This window comes from Apteryx rowi, unplaced genomic scaffold (assembly GCF_003343035.1).
Source record: "Apteryx rowi isolate R43461 unplaced genomic scaffold, aptRow1 scaffold_18, whole genome shotgun sequence".
Lineage (NCBI taxonomy): Eukaryota > Metazoa > Chordata > Aves > Apterygiformes > Apterygidae > Apteryx > Apteryx rowi.
Window position 1 is genome coordinate 5,462,706 of NW_020448085.1, and position 18,848 is coordinate 5,481,553.

The following is an 18,848-nucleotide window of genomic DNA, read 5'->3' on the forward strand; positions in this document are numbered from 1 at the left end:
AAATGAAACTTGTGTATTATTGAAAAAGCTTCAGCAGAACTTACTCTTGGGCATGCTTCTGAGTGATTGTTGGGGAATTACCAGCTGATGAATTTCCAGGATACTGTTACCATACTTTATGCTTTCCTGAGCACCCTTAGGGTTCAGATAGTGCTGCCCACTCTGAAGAATCCCAGATTGCATGAACTAGGGATATCGGAGATGATAGCAAAGCTGCTGAATGCAGCCTTGTGCAGCGGATGCAACCTAGTGTGTATATATATGGGGAGGAATGCTTATGCAGCCAGCTACTTATCAATAGCACTATGGTGCAGGGTGCAAGAGGAAACCTGTATTTCCATCAGAACCATAAAATGTGTTCTCTTCTTTATCTATTGTAGTGTCTCTTGGTTATCTGCATGTTACTATCCTGTCTACTTAGGAAAAATGATTTGAATTCATCTGCTGTGGTACTAGATTGCAGAACTCTGACCACTGCTGGTATTTAACCAAGGGAAATTACCATTTTGGGGCAACCCTGAGCTAAATTTTTGCCCTGTGTGTATAATGTTGTGGCGTTTTTTTTGTTTGTTTTTTAACTGTAGTTGGAGCCTTTTGCAGCAACATCCTTGGAACGAGTCAGTAATTCGGATCAGTTTGCCACATCACCACCAGCTCTGGAGAAAGATGTCAAGACCCAGGCTAAAAAAGTTTTAAGCTTGTTTGAGGAGGAGGAAGAAGAAAGAGTGGAAGATGATGATGGCATTAAAAATGCACAGAAAGAAATTGGTGTGGTGAGTCTAGAGAAGTTCTGGGACACTAGGAAATAGTATTTCTGCCTCTCTACCTCTTCTCTTCTAGGAAAGCTCTTGTTTTTTCCCTCCCCTCTCTTTATACCATGCAGATTAGCCTGTCTTTATTTCTGAACTTCCAAACTGTATGGGTGAGAAATGGTGCCTGCCCTTCACTGTGATCCTGAATCCCTTTGTCTGTAAACTTTTTCCACAAAGTCTAAAACATTTTAGTGTGTGCTGGTACAAAAAAGAAATTCTGCACTGATGTTTCAATGTAGCTGCTTGATGTCTGCTGTACAGAACTCATTCCCTAGTTACCTCAAGATCAGAGGAACTAGAAAGTAGAAGGATGTGGAGTTTGAAGTCTTGTGCTTTATCCCTTCTCTCTTTTTTTTTGTTTTGTGTATGCCTTTTTTTTATATATTGGTGCAGTCTGCTTGGTGGATATATGCCTGCAGACTTGGCTTCAGCTAGAGGTATCTTAAATTCTGTGCTTAATTCTATTTTCAAGCATGCGTATTTCTCTCTCCTCCCCCCCCCCCCAGTTGCCATATTCTGGCTTTCCTGAATATGAATATGTCATTAAGAGGTGGGCTTTGAATCTTCAGCTGCAGTATCCTTGGATCCAGGGCAGCATTCTTATTCAAATGTAGATGCGCAAAAAATTTGTTCAAGTAAACTTGAAGTCATGTCCAAAAGCACATGCTATATGCTACAGTATACCATAAGGTTCTGTCACCGTATTGTGACTGTGTAAAGTGATGTAAATTGTCAACCCTAAAGGCTCTACATACTCTATTTAGAAATCTCTGAAGCTAAATGAAACAGCTCTTAACAGAGAAAAATTCATGTTTCTAGCTGCCTCTGAGACAAAACAGATTGTTAGCCAGAACATTCATTTACCTGTTGTGAATGTATGCTGTGGTTTTGGGGCACATTGCAAGATGGTGGCAARAAGCCACATCTGTCCTATGAACTTAGGAAAACCCAAGTCCTTTCAAAGCCTTCCTGGAAAGCATTCAGCATGTAACAGCCATGGAGTCACTGAAAACCTTCCCCTCCCCGCATTCCTAGAGGCATAAATGGTAAATAGTAGAGGCAGTTTCTCAGGTCAGCAGAGGGTTCTAATTAAAACTTTACATTTTGGTTAATGGTTCCTTTTGAGAAGATTATAATACAAGCATTTATATGGTATGTTTTACAAATTCAGTCAAACTAAAAAATAAAACTGATGGTTAAAGTTGTGTTTGTGTTACCAGGATTGTAGTGTAGCCTTAGGTGAATTGCCAGTCTGCCTTATCACTAGCCAAATAAGTCTGTGAACTAGATGCCCCCCTTAAGGAGGGGGGTTTCTTATCATGTGGACCTGTCTTCTCTCCTTCCAGCCTTCTGAGAAAGGCACCCGTCCCAAAAGCACTGGAGTTTTTCAAGACGAAGAGCTTCTCTTCAGTCACAAGCTTCAGAAGGACAATGATCCAGATGTTGACCTCTTTGCCAGCCCCAAGAAATCCATGGTGAGGTCAAAACTCTCCTCTGAACCTGTTTGAAAACAGTCTTTGAAGTGTACAGCCTGTGAAGCTTCCAGTATTCCTTCTTTGGACACTGCTTAAAGGTCACTGATCTCCAGGGAGGACCAAGTGCTAGAATCAGTTTAGGCATTGTGGGCACCAGGAAATGTGCTTTTGATCTGTGACACATCTTTTTTCCCCTTTGTCTCTTCAGTCTGCAAACCGTATCATGAAGCCATCATCTGGAGGAGGGCTTTTTGGGGATGACGATGAGGATGATCTCTTCAGTACTGCTAAAACAAAGCCTCTGGTATCTGCTCCTCTACTGTAAATGGCTTCTGTAAAAGAGCTTGGAAAGAAGTGTGTGGAAGGGATTTTTTCCATATGTATTCCTGCGAGAAATGAAGTGACATGATTAACAAATCTTGTCTTTTTAAGAAAGAGAACAGAAATGGCTGTTGTGACCCTGAAGACATAGGCGGCAAACAGATGCAGTAGATTTCCCAAAGATGGGGTGGGAGAATTGGATTCCTTTCCTCCTTGTGTGTCACTGGGATTGGCTTAGGTGTAAGAGATAACACCTGAGCAGAAATCAGAGTGGTAGAATTGTATTTGTATTGTTCAGAGTCTGTCTGGTTTTATAGATGGTGATTTCTTGGAAGTGGGAAAACTTCAGCTTACTCTGCTCCAGAGGGCAATGAGATTCTTTAGGCTCTGTGTGCAGTGTGGGAAGGGTAGCAATAAATGCAACAACCTCTTCTACTGCAAAAAGCCAGGGAGTAAATGTTAGTGTGTCTTTTTTTGTTTTGTTTTCTACCCTCAAAAGGCTTAATGGTTTGTGTAAGAAATTCTGATTGTGTATCCAGAGCAAAAGCCACAGGTCATTAGCCCAGTGGTAGAATGTTGGGAACAGAATTTGTAATTGCCTGGCAACATAAGTCTAGAAAAGTCAGGTTGACTTCCTTACAGACTATGTATAGCTCACTTTCCTTTCTACTTTAATTCTTTTGGCTAATAATAATAACAAAAATTACTACATGAGCCCTGATTTTTAGGTTCAGCCCCTCTACAGAAGAAATTTACATTTCCATTGTAAGACTTTTCATCTTTCATAGTGTTTGTGCTCGTCCAGGCTCAGAGTCCAGTTCTTGCCTACTTGAAACTGAGTTTTCATTTGCTATTATGACTTGCCTGTCATTCATACATGCCTGAGCCTTGGTCTGAGTTATGTCATTAAATTGATTTAATTTAAGGCAATAATGTGGTATTGAAATGTTCCTGATAACTAGCTATTGCCTGGATTGTTTTTAGAGGGTGAGCAGCTGCGGTAATGAACCAGTGTGCATTACAGATGGCCTAGGCTCAAAGTTCTAACATGCGTTCTGAACTGCTGCTCTAAATGTATTTAGAATTTAACTAAATTGAAGCCAACTCTTCCTTTAATCTATTTTTATATCTCCAGTTGGAAGTTGGGCTAGAAAACTGGCAATAGTTCCTGAAAGTTCCTTCTTTGAGGACTGTGGAAGGAGTAGTTTTAAATAACGAGGGTTTGGCAGTTGTATATGGATCCTGCTTGCTTGAAAATGAAGAAATAGCTTTCCTTAGTTAGCTTTGTGCTTTTTTTCCTGCTGCCCTGTGTATGAGAAATGTGCATGCGTTTGGAAGTTCATCCAAACTCATTTTATGTATAATTACCATAGACGAAAAAGGCTACGGTAGGCTAAAAGGAGGGGAAGGGACAGCCCCTTGTCATTACAAAGCCAATGCCCAATGACTCTGCATTGCAAAGTCGAAAGATGTGGCTAGTATTCTGCGCAAGTGAAAGTGAGATCGTAAAAAGCTTTATTTGGTTTTATTTGTCCTGCAGATCATATTTTTCCCCTATTTGTGTTGACTTCTGGTCTTAATATTTTCAGAAAATACCAGAGAAGAAAACAGTTGCTAAGGCCAGTACTAGCCCTTCCTTGGAAAGCAGTAATCTTCTGGAAAATGCTTCAAGTGCCAAACAAGATGAAGCTCCGAAGGCAGAAACGACAGAGGTAAGTACCTAAATCTTGTGCCTTGAACAACATGCACAGAAAAGGGCTATGCATTGTTTTGTTTTAAATAAGTCTCCTGAAAAGATCAAAACTAATGCCTGGCCTTATTAGTTGCAAAGCTGTAGAAATGCAGCAACACGTGGCCAAACTTGTCTCTGCTTATCGGCAGGCGCACTGTTATCAACAAGAGGTTTAAATGCTGTTGAGACAGTGTTTTATTCACTGCCCGCTGACTTATGTGACAGCAAAGTATAAGGCAGTGAAGAATTAGGCATTGGGTTCAGTATGATGGAAAATGAGGTGTGATTTGACCCCTTGCTTGCTCTTCTCTGAAGCATCAGCATTTGTTGGAGAGAATGTGATCTGTAAATGACAGGTATGCTTTCTCAGAAGGGAGTTCATGGCACGTAGCACCAATCTGTGGTTATTGAAAATCTTATTTTGGAGGCTGTATGATGAGCAAACAGGACTCCTACTCCTGATCTTAACCTTGCTGAACTACACATCTCTGGGAAAGGCAGCCTGGATGTGAATTCTGGTTTGTGCCTCATCAGAGCTGTTTGTTTGGTTTTTCATTATGTGTGTCCCCCCCTCCCTCCCCCCCCCTCTGGCTGAGGAACACAGGGTTAGTCTGTACAGCTAGGAATTAGCCTGTCTTCACTTGAAGTGCTGTACTCCTTGATGCAGAGAACCACACTGGTCTTCCCTTTTTCTTTACCACTGACAGTCTGGCATAACAGCCTGTCTGAGGTTCAGCTGAATCCCCCAAGCATGTAACTGGAGAATGATCTCTCTTCTCAGATGGTGGCACTCCCCTGTCGTGCTATCAAAGCCCTCCAAAAGAGTGTCTGCACCTTTCCAAATACCTAGATACTTCAACCTGACTGAGGGAGCTCTGAGTGGTCAGTCACACCCATGGCAATACAGCCCAGCTCAGAGCCATAATAAATCACATGCCTGTGAAGAGCAAGCCCCGGAAGAACATTTTAGCTGGTTTGGCTCATCCTCTAGTCCTAGAATTGATCCAAGTCTTCAGGCCACACAGCTGCTTTTGTTCATTTAGTCTGCTGGTCTAACTTCTGGCATGGATGGCTTGCTTCCTATAGGGGAGCTCTCCTGTCTCTGAAGCTGTGTTTTTATGTAGGCTGAGAGATACAATTTTGTAGCCCCCTTGGCTTTTGCATGGGTTTCCTTGAAGTCTGTGACCCTATTATAGGCAGTTACAAAGAGAAATGTCAGTTATAACACAAACTGGCAATGTGGCCTCAGAGGTTTTAGGAGGGGATAAGAAAAGAGTGTGATTGTCACGATTCGATTCAACTAGAGGAGAGTGCCATATGACACCTGGAGAAGATGGAAGTTGTAGGGTTGCTATGGCAAAGCACAGTACTGGGTAGAAGAAGTGGGGAGTGAAAAAGCCATAACAAAGATGGGGGACTGAGAAGAAGCTCAGTATTGAGTGACTGTAGCTCTCGTAGTTGAATATGTGTTAACAACAAGGTATCTTCAGAAGATATTGGTGAGCAGTGAACTGTTTTCTTTCTATAGATATATTAAAATGCAAACTATGGTCTGGTTGAAGATGCTGGTATCAACTTGTTTAGCTGATGTTTAATCCAGTGTAATTTTGTGCAGAAATTTACAGGTCCTGTTCCCATTAAAACCAAAGAACCCTCATCTCGGATTGGAAAGCTACAAGTAATCACTTTACTGGCATTTTGACTACCAAAAAAAAATCTTCCTTGCCTCACTGATGGCTCTCTCTGAAACAAAATCTTTTTACTTCCTTATCTTACGCTTGTGATTTTTTTTCAGATGACTTATTGTCCATTGTTACTTTTTCTGTATTGCATGTTCAATGTTTTATTCCCTTCCCCCTGCCCCCTTCAGACCTGACTCCGCACTATTTAACTCTGTGTTTGGGGGGAGAGAGGGTGGGCTGCTCTCTGACCTGCTATTCTTCTTGGTGCTATTTTAAGTGTGCCCAAAGACTTGGGGGGGGGGGGCGGTTCCCCCTTTTCTGCCATGAAAAAGGTAATAACTGCCTATATTACAATAACACTCTAATGTCAGAACTGTTCTTGTCTTCAGACAGGATGCTGAGCTACATAGCATGGCCACAGTACATCAGACCAAACACCTGTTCTTAGAGCTCTCATACAGAATAATAGTGCTGAGCTCTCCACAGATTTAGTGAGAGAGAGGACATGGGAAACAGAAGTGGGTAGGTGTGAGAGAGGTCAGGCATTTTTAGGAGTAGAACTTGAATGCGTAAATGCCCTAGCTCTTGCTGCTTCTCTGGGGCCATACTTTTCTTGAGCAGCATTATCATCTTTTTCTTCTGTGTATGTGTGTTTTCTTTCTGTTTTGTAGGCTAACTTAGCTATTAACCCTGCGGCCTTGCTTCCTGGTGCAATGCCTAAGGTCTCCAGTGTAAAGCCTCCCTTGCCAGTTTTGGAGACTCCACTGCATGAGCCCAGCAACGTACAGAACGGCAAAGCCTTCTGTGCTGCAGGAAACAATGAAGAACTTGGTGTGAGCTTTGATCAGCCCATGCAAGCGGATACCTTGCACAGTGCCAATAAGGTAGCAGGATACAAAAGGGGATTAAAAACACTATCTCTCTGTATTCTTGGAGAAGCTTGTGTATTGCAAGTTCTTCTGTGTGGTCCATCTGAATCTAAATATAGGTGTGAAAATTCAATCCTTCCCCTCCCCCAACCACAAAAGAGAAAGTCAAGTTTATTACATTCTTAGCTCTGTAAATGCTTCATTCAATAACTTTTTAAAGAACCTGTGTACATCCCCTAAATACAGTGGTTTTCACTATAGTTTGAAGGTATTTTAGCATAATATCTTGTTCTGTTCCATCCGAGTCTAGCCAGGAGACACCAGTCTTAAAAACCAAAAAGAAGGTATCTCTCTAGGCCAACTATAAAATCCATCATGGATAGCTACTGTGGCAAGATATCAAGAACACATCACTGCTATAGGTTAAGCTGTACCTCTTCTGTGGGTAAAAAAGTTATGCTGTCCTGAATTGTCACTCCGAAACCTTTTTCAAGCAACAAGTTGGGTGTGGGTTTTTTTCTTTTTCTTTTTTTTTTTTAAAAAGTCACTGCTTTTGTCATGATGGACCTCCTGGCTCACTTGTTTTCCATTCATACTTTTTATTTTATTGACTGCAAAAGACATTCTACTTAAGGATTTAATAGTTCTTTAATAACGATTGTACCATGTAGTTACGATTTTGTCTGGGTTTTATAATTTTATAAATCTCTTGGGCTTTCTGAGAATAGTGATTGAACAAGATAACCAAGGGCCTCAACATTGATCCTTTCTTCCCTTAATGCTGCTGGGGCTGTTCTTTACTAGAGGAGAAGCAGAGATAACTTGGGAAGATACAGCCACTGTCACCATAATGTTTGACATGACCCCTTAGTGTCAAACGGGTTTGGAGCTTCTACATCAGATTAATGCGTTACCATGTAGGAATCCTTATTTCCAATATCAGCATGTTTGGCACAACAAATAAAATCCTCTATTGTGATACTTCTAAATAGACAGGCTTGCAAAAGGATAGAGCTACAGCAGCATCTAGTCAACCTTGAATTTTCATTTTAGTACAGCGATAATGCAGGTTTGCTTACAGAAATAGTCTGGGATGAAACATTGTAGAAACTATACAGTGAATGTTTTTTGTAGCTCAGACTACACGTTCTAATTTCAGCATGTTGTTGCTTCTTGAATCTTTCAATTCTGAATTTGTTGTAAATGTATGCAGCCAAACACACTTTTTTCCAAAGACTGGATCAAAGCAACCCACCCAGCATTCTGTTTCTGCTTTCAAAGCACAGTGCATGGATCAGGGGATCAGGCTTCCAAGTGTATCTCCCTTCCGTCCTCATTTTCCTGGCTTTCTGACATGCATTGATTAATACAGCCCCACCTTCTGAAGGCAGATGTGCTGCTAAAATGATTGTGATAAAAGACCATGGCTCCTGAGTTGTCCACCTAGCTTGTCCTTCAATTCCAACACAGCAATTAGTGAAAGGGGAAAGAGGGTTGTACTGTTCTGTTTCCTGCCTCTCTGAATACCCCTGCCCACATAGGGTGTAGTAGAAACTGTAATGAAAATTTGCAGGGGGGCTGCTCTAACACCAGCAAAGGARCAAACTACAGCTGGCTACACACAAAATGAAATTAAATGGAAAATGTTATTAGTCATGACCTGGCCAGAATGTGCATGCAGGAGCCCCTAGAATAGCATGCTGTCAGACTGACGTATTACTTAGAGCTGAGGGTCTAGTGGCTTGCTGACCTGTGTTGTGACTCTGTAATTGATAGCTGTTGCTTTTGCACCCCAATTCCACCCACTGTGGAATGACCAGAAAGCAGCAAATAAAAAGCTGCAAACTTGAGGGTTCCACTTGTCTCATCTTTCCTCTTTCTGAAAAGTGGGGGGAAAGGGATGATGCTGAGCTCATGATGCATGGAGCCTGCTGCTTCCTCTGAAGCTATATCAGTGTCTGCTCAGCTTTACTTGCTCAGTGTTACCAGCTGAGCTCTTGTTTAAATGTACATGTAGCTGTTCAAATTACTTAAACCCAAAGCTATGAGCAGGTCTTGGAGTTAATCCAGTTTCAATCATGTGATAGTATGAAATGGGTAATGCATGTTAACTTGTAGTGATGTGAAGGCAGATGAACTGTTACAAGAGAACATTACATGAATCTTAACCTGTCTTCTGCAAAGTGTGTTTTTCCCTTATGCATAACTGTGTTCTGCTTTCACTTCATGCTTGCAGACCAGGATCAAGGTTACAGGAAAACGGAGACCTCCTAGCAGAACAGCCCGCCGTCTAGCTGCGCAAGAGTCTGGTGAGAGTGAGGAGGTGGACAGCGCTAAGGAATTGCAGTCCTTGCTACCAAAACAGAGATCGGAAGTAGTGACCATAAAGGAGCCTCTTGCTACTGAACGAGAGTCTAAGGAAAATGGCTTTCTCTCTGGCTTGTCGCTACCAGCTCACRGCAGCATTCTCTCTGTTGGGACAGACAAACTCCTTTCTTCAGAATCCACAGACCAAGGGGATGATCTGTTTGAATCAGAAGACCTTTTTGCAAGCAGCTCAGCATCTAGACCAGCTGCACGATCAAAGGCAAGGGAGGGAATGGCAGAGAGTTTGGCAAAAAAAACCATTAAGGATAGGGAGAAAAAGCCTGTTCTGTCTGTTCTGGATGATCAGGACAGTGATGATTTCTTCCAGTCTGTACAGCACAAGTCTTTGAAGAAAAATAGCCCTATTCCCTTTTTGGAGGAGGAGGAAGATTCTCTCTTTACCTGTCAGAAAACTGGAAAGAAGGAACTGAAACCTGCTGTCCAGCAAGGTGTTGACCCTACCGCCCAAGATATCTTTGAGGTAATGGTTGAGGCTTGCTAGAAGGAGTTAGGGGGAAAGCCTGCCACCTTGACCTTTTGATACCCAGGGTCTTATGCAGAACTTTCTTCTTAGGCACAAGTTGAATGGAGACTGCTGAGTAGGATGGGGTGTATAGATAGGCCTTCAAGGTAAAATACTAGACATACACTGCTACTGGGCAGTAAAAGCCCTTTCCTTGAATGTTCACCCCTTTAATAGCAAAAGTGGGGTTAAAAGGTAGGGCTTTAACACAGAGCAGACATGTCAGTTGATGTGCTGTGACAATGTACTTAAGAGTATCACCTTTTTCAGACTAGTAAAGTACTTAGTTTTCTTCTGTTACCTGCCTGTTCGATGCACAGCAGCACAAATAGCTCTTTTAAAACAGAAATAAAGTTGGCAGACTGGGGAGCTGGTACAAGCCTTTGTGTGCTGTATTCAATCTGTGCACAATCTCACAGTAAGGCCTGTCTGCTGGGCCTACCATGGTGAGAAGGACTTGAACTTCTCGGGTTTGTGATGCCCAGGCTGTCAAATCTTCTGAGCATCTCAGCTGCTGCCTACAGCTGAACTTGACTGTTCTGTTGGAGCATGTTGTGTACTGATGATCTCCTTATGCTTTGTTCTAAGGATGATATATTTGCTACTGAGGCAATTAAACCAACAAACAAAGCAAAAGAAAAAATGCCAGAGACTAACCTGTTTGATGATAACATTGATATATTTGCGGATCTCACAGTAAAACCGAAAGAAAAGAAGACCAAGAAAAAGGTGGAACAAAAATCCATATTTGATGATGATATGGGTAAGTGTTTAATATCTTGGTACTAACTTTATAATACTGCCCTAAGTTAATTTAAATCAGATGTTGTAGAACCCTTTGCTTTCTTTTAATACTTCAACTCCTCTGAAGTCTCTGGCCATTTTCAGTTTTTTAACCTCTGATGAAGACCTCCTACACTTGTAGAACTAGCAAAGCATTTAAATGCTTTATGAGAGAGTGTATAAAATTGTCCTGAGAAGAGGAATAGGTTAATTCCTGTAGTGTTTTTCTCACCTTAGGGAATTAGAAAATGAATATTATTTCTGTCTGGAGAAGGAGACTAATCTCTTGTTCTCATGGTGCTAAGAAATACACTCTCCATTCCAATTTCAATGCTGTTTCTTATATCTTATTTTCGGATGAATCACTGATGTGAATAAACTAGCACCTCTTTTCCCTTCCTCTCCCCACCTTCACTATTACATTTGCTATCATGGAGTCCCATAAGATTTTGTCTACATCTGTGTATGTCCAGAGCAACTTGCAAATACTACACCAGAGAACGGCAGTTGACCCTTTATCTAGACCTTAGTAACAATTTTCTTCTTGAGAACAATATAATTTAGAGAGGAGACTACCATTTCTCTTAGTCAAGAAAGCAGCATATGATAATGTGAAGTAATGAAAAGTATGCTCCTTTCTTACTGTCCATTAGTGGAGGTAGTGGAAGTCATATGATCCTTGATTGTGTCTTGTTTGTTCTCAGGCTCCTCATGTTAATAGCCCTCCAAGGGGATTCCACATATTTCTTTTAGAAAAACTCCCCCTTTCCCCTAGCTTTAAGTCCTGTCAGGCTTTGTTCTTTCTGACCTGTGCATATTGAATCTGATGTATTACTGTTTTGCGTGGGCTGCTCTTAAGTGTCCAATCTGATGGAATGACCTGGCYGAAATCTCTAAAGGTGTTAGAAGGCTTGCCAGAAAACATTCATTTTGAGATTTCAAAATCTTCTACTCTGAAAAATAAGACTGATACTTTTGCAGACAAGCTATTTGAAATATATATTGGGTCAACAGAAATATTTTGTTTTAATCCTTCACTTTTCCTGTAGATTATAGCAAATAAAAGAAYTTCCTGAACAGCTGCCACCTTCCAAACACTTCTGCACAAAAATTCAGAACCTCGTGTTGAAAAAACAGTTGGAGAGTGCCATCTGAAAATAAATTTTGAAAATGAGTCCTGACAGATCCTTTCGCTAGTACTTCCACTTTTAACATCTATTGTAGTGCTAGAGCTCATTGTTTGGTGTCATATCTGATGTTGAAACCTACATCACTGTTTAAGGGATGGCCCCCCTTCCTGCACCCTGATCTGATCAACTTCATGTTCCCCCACACCACTGACTGTTTTTATGATGCAGCCACATGTAAGCAGCTTCTTAGTGTCCCAAGGTATGGGGGTCCAAAACTCTAGCAGGAGTGTAGGGAAGATCGTTGAAGGTGAGGATGCCRGACTGGCAGCAAAGGTAAGATTGGCACTTGCCTACCTTTAGGTTAAGGGTTGGCTTTGATGATTATGGTGGCACTTTACCAAGGCTGCATATTGTTGTCTTAGGAGCCCCGTTCTGCTTGACATAAAACAGAAACTGAGTGCCCTTTAAGGGGGAAGGGGAAGGCTACGGGTTGCTTGCTTTCTTTGCCCTATCACACCTTCTAGTCTTTATTTAGTACATTTGTATGAGATTTGTGGTGGCAGTAGTAGAAGAACTATCTTGTGAGTCTTTGTCCTCCTAGCCTCATCAGTGACCTTATGGCTGATTACGCAAGAAACATCTTGATGTTATCTCTGCCCATCTGGAACAGTGTGTGTGTAGGGGGAAATTGGAGACAGCTTGCTTGTGCAAGTTGTCAATACTGTTTCCCATGCTCCTTCCTTTTCCTTAAGCCTTGTTATAAAATGGGAATGAGACCTCAACAGCTGACAGCACCCCCTGTATTTCCCAACTGGCTGTGAAGCTAATTCATGTGATGGCTTTTTACTTTGGAGGGATGCCAGTAGGGGATTACTCTGTTTTACTGCCTTTCTAAACTGCTCTTAGGCTGAAATGCTGTCCTGAATTAATCCAGTGTAATCCCTGTTATCTGCACAGTAGTGGACATGTGCTAGAGGGGAAGAGGCAGCAAGAAGAGAGAAGCAAGTGCATTGTGATTGGCCATCTCTTGTTTGGCCTCTGCTAAAGGTTAGAAGATGTGCTGAAGGCTAGAGTAGCGTTTCTCATGTTCTGGACCACTAAATGGCTATCAACCTCTTTGTGAGGCCTATCCTTAATAGAGATTCAAGACCAGCTACATGCTATTTACACTGGCCTTATCACTAATGATCCATATACTTTACTTTGGGAATTGTGGGGTTTTGTTGTTGTTTTTTGTTTTTCCTCACAGTCCCCCTGCATAGTCTCTGAGTAGCCTAAATTTAAAACCTTAGTGTACAGGAAGAGATGGTGTTGTGTGTGCCTAAGAAACCTCCCAGAATATAACTGTTTCTAAGTCCGAAACAAACCTTTCTGACTGTGACCTCCCGTCTGCTCCATGGCAACAGTTCAGCACATGGACAGTAGAAACTTCATTCTTTTCCATGAGTACAGTCCCAAACATCAGTGGCATCAGCCACAAGAAGAACTGCGGGTGTCTGAGAGCTCTGCTGCTGGCATAGGTTATCCGTGCTGGAGGGTTTTCTCTTACCTGTTGTTATTCTCCAGGAGAGAAACCTAGCTAAGTCTCAATAGCAACATAAGATTTTTCTACTTTGTGGTCCTGTTTGTTCGTAACAGAAATGTTTGCATTGAGGAAGACAGTGGAAGATCTTGATTCAGGACTACAGATGGACTTTCTGAATACTCTGTAGGATGTCAGTCATAGTTGTCTGCCTCCTTGCATCTTGGTTGTGCCCTATTCTCTGGTGACTAATGCTGTCTTTTTATTGTGCTGTAGGTTAAAGACTTTCTTATGACTAGCAGATGTCACAACAGTAGTCACTAGCAAGTACCACGTTCTCTTCTGATTTACTTTGACGCCAATCTCAGCAGCTCTTAGATCTCTCAAGTTCTTCAAACATTGATGCTCCAGATCAGAGGGATGTTATCTGGAACTTGCAAAGTGGAATTCATTGTGGATGTTAAACTTACTAATGCTTGTCAGATGCTTTTGAATGCTTGGAAGTGTTGTAAAATATAAAGTATTTATTCTGCTCAACTGAGAAGAAAAAATATTCTTGATTTGACTTACAGCTACCCACGTATGTTCTTACAAATGCATCTAGAATCGCAGCAGCAGGAAAGCATTTGTTTATCACAGAATGTCCTTGGCAGTTGCTTCTGTGTGCTGGAGACATCTCCATGCAATGTTACTTCTGTTTGGTAATCGCATCCTTTTAACAGCTATCTTTTTTTCTTTTTTTCTTTCCTAGATGATATCTTCTCTAGTAGTCTAGTCAAGATACCTGCTCCTAAAAGTCGATCTTCTCAGGCAACCTTGGATGTGAAATCTCAAAGCAAGGCACTGAGCACATTTGATGACCCACTGAATGCCTTTGGAGGCCAGTAGCCGGGGGGGGGGGGKGGTGGTGTTGCAGAGAGGAGGCCTTCTTTATGTCCTGTCCAGTACTAATACTCTGGATTATCTAATACAATAGAGCTGAAATGAGATGGCTGTGGTTATTTAAATGACAGGCTACTCATTTTACATGATTAGTATCTTCTTGTACTGGGTCTAATTGTGCTTAATATATTTTTTTTAAAAAAAAAAAGCTTCAACAGAACGGTAACCTCCTGCTATCCTGTTTCCTGGTGCCCAGATGAATATAACCTGTGCAATACCTGCAATGAAGTAATCTATTATACAAAGTATAATTTGTTTTATTGAACAGATCTACGAAGAGAATCATTGATATTGCTAAATAGTAAATGGAATCTGTTTAAACCAGATCTGGCTGTATATCTTGCTTCCTTCTTTACCACTTGCAAAGGCCATCTGCATCATGACTTGAAAACAAGTAAAACCACTACCATGATGTGTCTGGGTCAGCTGTCAATCTATTGTGCTAATGTTACTGTAAGACTGAGCCCTGCTATCAGGGACAGTTCTTCCTCTTATGTCATAAAGTAGTTAGATATTTTGTTTTGGCAACTAATGCAGTCTATAAAACAGCAATGGTTAATACTTCTCTGCCAGAAAAAGTATGACAGAAGAGCACCTATTACTACTACATCAAGATGATAAAAATCTGATGTTGTCTTCTGTTCAAGTTGCACCAAAATTCTGTGTACAGCATTTTCCAAGGAGTCTATCTGTACTGGGCATGCTTGGTCACTTCCTAGATGACAAGGCTATGTGCATACCTTAATGTAGAGACTTGCTTGTGCCTGTGGGCTTGATTCACCTCTTACTGTCCATTTTCCTTTGTCATCTGTTACAGTTTTATCATAGACTGTTAACAGGAAGACATTATTTTGTGGAATCTCACTATCTAGTGTGTTTGGCTTAATTCTTGCTTCCCATGTTTTCTAGATTGCCCTTTTTGAATTTTGCCCTTAAACATACTTAATGTCCAATGGTAGGCACTTGCTCATCTGCATGCAATACAAGCAGAGTGAATGTATAGCTAGAGAAGGATCAAATGTTTATCTTACCAGTGGCTGTGTGCAATTCTGTCTTTAAAACTAGGCTCTCTGTTTTTATGACAACAATGTACTACTTGATCATTAGATTGAAAATGCTGCTTGTTCTACTTTCTGTGAATTTAAAGCAGGTGCCCAGAAGACCTCTTTGAGAGCATTCTCACTGTTGTTCAAGCCATTGTTCTGAGATACCTGCTTCAGTCTTTCCTACTTCTGGAGTTGGCTTTACTTTATCAGGCATGCTAAATACTACAGGCTAAGCATTTAGCAGTATTTAGGATAAAGCAGAGGGGAAGGTTGGGAGTGGTAAAGAAGCACCATGCATTGATTTGTACCTTAGGTGGGCCTGGCACTGATTTATGTTGGGCGTTGGGGGGGAGGGGTAAGTGGAGAGTAGCAGCTTGGAGAGGAATGTGGGAGATCTTTGCGAATGGGTGTCTACAGTGAGAACTCTTGCACTTTATTTATAGGCATTACATCTGCTGCTTATGTCTCATACATGACTTGTACTGCCTCTTTACTCCTTTCTTCTGTGCTTAAAAAGGCTTCAAAGACATCTTGGAGGGGAGAGGAAGAAGATGGTGAATTCTCCTTTCTTTTCTCCATCCTCCTTCTCAGCCCTTCACRTTAATAACTTGTATTAGCATTGAAAAGAGTGCCAGTCACAAGCCAAGAACTCTGGGGGCCAGAAGCTGTTGGAGTAGAAAAAAGAAAGCTCCTGTCTTTTAAAAGAGTTTCTTAAACTTTAATGTGAAAGCTCAGTAGAAAAAAGGCCTTGATAGAAACTTGCACTATATCATAGATCAAAACCTTTCCTTCTCTCCCCCTCCCCTAATCTTTCTAAAGTGGCATATATTAAAGTTGCCATATTAAAATGTGTGGTCCTCCATGAGCTCCCTTTAACAGATTGTAAATCCTAGTCTAGGCACTCCACTTTGTGTTCTGTTTTTTTTGTTGTTTTTTTTTGTTGTTTTTGTTTTTTTGATCTGAGCAGTGTTTTACTGAGGTTTTGACCTGGTCCTTTTTTACAAACTTTTCTTAGATACTGCTGTAATTATTTAACTTTTGATAAACCGTGGCTGTTTTTTCTAGGAAGGGCAGGACTCAAAGCCCAGTAGTACAGCACATAGCAAGTATTGGAGTATTCTAAAATTTCTATGTGCATGTGTTTAAAAAAAAAAAAAAAAAAAAAAAAACAAAAAATTGTACTGTGTGTTTTAAGTGACCGTGAAGCCCAACAGCTAGCGTAATTGTGATTCTTGCATAATTTAAAACCTGAATTGGTAAGTAAATCAGTGAGTTTAATTAGCACCTTTTAATAAACTAAGCTTGTTTTATTTGGCATTTCATCAGAAGAACAATCTGCTGACCATGATCGTGCTAGGAAATGCTGTTGCCCATATGCCTACTGAAAATGAACCTGATCATATTATGTTAATTAGGAGTAGAATCAACTATTGACGTTGAGTAAACTTGTCTTAGAGCACTGTATTTCCTATTGTGAGCTGCCTGGCTTCAGCAGGTGGTTCGTACTGTGCCACTGTTCAGAGTCCTGTGTAAGGAGATTCTGTAGAAGCACTTACAGGGTGGAAGAAATTATTCTTTTGCTTTTAATAAACTCTCTGGCATGAATTGGCATTGCTCTAACTCGGTAGCTATACTACTTTAGTACTGCAGCACTTACATACGCACTAGCGAGCCATGTGTGTTTCTGCAGTTGAAAAAGGAAATACGCTCAACAGAAAAGAGAGAGAGTGTTGATCTTTCTGCTTTGATGGAGTAGTTTTGTTGCCGTTTCTAACATTTTGCATTGAGCTGGGGCTACCTGATTCAAGGGCAGCTCTGGCTTACAGACACCCTTGCCTCTTCCTGCATGGCTGCGCAGCTTCTGCTTTTCCTAGTGTCCTTCCTTGCTGAGGATTTATGCCCGGGTGTTTCAGAACTACAGCTGTTTGAGGGTTTTTTTTTCTTGTTCATCTTCAGCAATACAGAGCTGTTCCTAGAACATGAAGAAGGTGCTTTATAAGAGTTTGGCTTGCATTAAAAGCTGCATCATGGCTTTAAAAAAAAAACCAAAAAACATTGAAGCATAAAAATCTTTCAGAAATAGGAATCTAAGCAGCAGGCGTCTACTTCATGATCTATTATGAGTATATTGCATGAGTGAAACTTGCTAACAGCTCTGGCAGGGGCCTTCAGACCAACTCTTTGACCCAATCGCATTGCTGAAACACAGCCCTGTAAGGGGTTCCTGCCGTAGCTGGTTTTCGCTAACTGAAGCGGGGGTGTGGGTGCTGCCGTTCCCCTACCAGCAGTTGAGGGAGAGGGAGGCCACCTGACAGCCCTGTCCATGTCTCTTCCTGCCTTTCCATGGGTGAGGTGGCAGGAGGACTTTTTTTTTTCCTAAATCACAGCTGAATTTGAGGTAGAAACGATGTTTTTGCACATTTCCCTACTGTGGTGATACGGTGCGAGTTTGTTCTGCACCGCCCAGCTTTGCCCTTCGTCTCTTTCCACCTTTACGTCTTATAACAGGGCCGCCATAAGTCTCGGCCCCTGTAGACTACATGTTCCAGGAGACACTGCGGCTTGCCCCTGTGTTGTCACGTGGTCACTGCTAGGAGGGAGGTGCTGCATCCGGGTGCTTCCGCGCGTACGCGCTTACCTCTCTTTTCTCCCCTCCTCCCCCCCCGTCTTAACGACCACAACAAGCGAAATCAACGCGCTGAGGCCTGGAGGACATCCTCCCCTGATGGCTCCAAGGAGCACCGCCCCTCGGGAGAGCTGATTGGGCGGGCAGCACGAGAACAGCCGCCGCATTGGCCCGCCGCAGAACGCCCGGCGGGGATGTCATAAAGGCTTGGTAGGCGCGGAGGCCGCAGGGGGCGAGCGGCGGCGGCGGCGCGGGCGGCTCCCGGGCTCCACCTCTCTCCCGCAGCGGCGGCTCCCGCTCCGCCAGGCCCGCCGGGGCTGGCGAGCTCCCTGAGGCGCACTGGGCGGGCTGCGCGGGGCGGCAGGGGGTCTCGTCTCCCCGTGAGCCCCGCGCGGGCCCGGCGGCGGCAGGTGAGGTGAGTACCCCCACGCCCGGTGCGGGGCAGCTCGGCGGCCTGCGGGCCGGGGGGCCGGTTCCCTCAGGGGCCCTGTGGCGGGAGGAGCGGCGGGAGGGGGAGCCCTCCCCCCTTCTCTCTCCTCCCTCCGGTGGGGCTGCGTCCCCGGCGGGCAGGGGGAGCCCGCCCCTGGGGGGGAGGCGGCAGCGGCCCCCGTGTCCTGCCCGGGTGGCGAGGCGGCGGCGGGAGAGCTGCTCTCGCTCCTTTGTTTGCGGCGCCCGGGTCCGGCTCGCCGTGAGGGTGGCAGGGCCGGCGGGCGGCCGGGCCCGGCAGGGCTGAGAGTGCGGCGCTGCCGWGGAGCAACAGCAAAACCTCTGCCTTTTCTGAACCCGGATGGGTCCCTGTCTTTCTGGCCTTCTCTGCGGGGAGTTTACTTCAGCTGTGACCCTGCTGAGGGCTCAGCCCTCGTCAGGAGGCTTTGGGGATTAATTTTGCAGGTCAGGTGATGTCGCTTGTGGAAAAAAACAACTAAAAAGAGAAAGGTAATGGGAGTTGAAATACTCCCTGAAGCTTGAGTTTTAAAATCACGGTGTTACTAATACTCTTTGTGGCTATCTGTTGCAC

General features: G+C 43.0%; 2 protein-coding genes across 20 annotated transcripts in view; both read left to right on the forward strand.

The window, feature by feature from the left end:
* LOC112963897 (WASH complex subunit 2A-like) overlaps window positions 1–14,482 on the forward strand; it is a 34,326-nt gene extending 19,844 nt beyond the window's left edge. For 5 of the 7 annotated variants that reach the window (XM_026061345.1, XM_026061343.1, XM_026061347.1 and 2 more), the window contains 9 exons: window positions 585–773; window positions 2,159–2,287; window positions 2,496–2,591; window positions 4,198–4,320; window positions 5,956–6,018; window positions 6,694–6,906; window positions 9,128–9,739; window positions 10,370–10,544; window positions 13,968–14,482. In XM_026061345.1, coding sequence (XP_025917130.1) covers window positions 585–773; window positions 2,159–2,287; window positions 2,496–2,591; window positions 4,198–4,320; window positions 5,956–6,018; window positions 6,694–6,906; window positions 9,128–9,739; window positions 10,370–10,544; window positions 13,968–14,104 — 1,737 coding nt within the window. In that variant the 3' untranslated portion in view covers window positions 14,105–14,482. The remainder of the gene's footprint in view (window positions 1–584; window positions 774–2,158; window positions 2,288–2,495; window positions 2,592–4,197; window positions 4,321–5,955; window positions 6,019–6,693; window positions 6,907–9,127; window positions 9,740–10,369; window positions 10,545–13,967) is intronic. The other 2 variants (XM_026061344.1, XM_026061348.1) reach the window with 2 other exon arrangements.
* Window positions 14,483–14,578: 96 nt separating this feature from the next.
* The window catches only part of ZFAND4 (zinc finger AN1-type containing 4), a 37,330-nt gene continuing 33,060 nt past the window's right edge, over window positions 14,579–18,848 (forward strand). For 11 of the 13 annotated variants that reach the window (XR_003252763.1, XR_003252762.1, XR_003252764.1 and 8 more), the window contains exon 1: window positions 14,579–18,040. The gene's annotated coding sequence lies outside the window, so the exon portion shown is untranslated. Of the gene's footprint in view, window positions 18,041–18,070; window positions 18,246–18,848 lie in introns of those variants that run through there. The other 2 variants (XM_026061352.1, XM_026061353.1) reach the window with 2 other exon arrangements.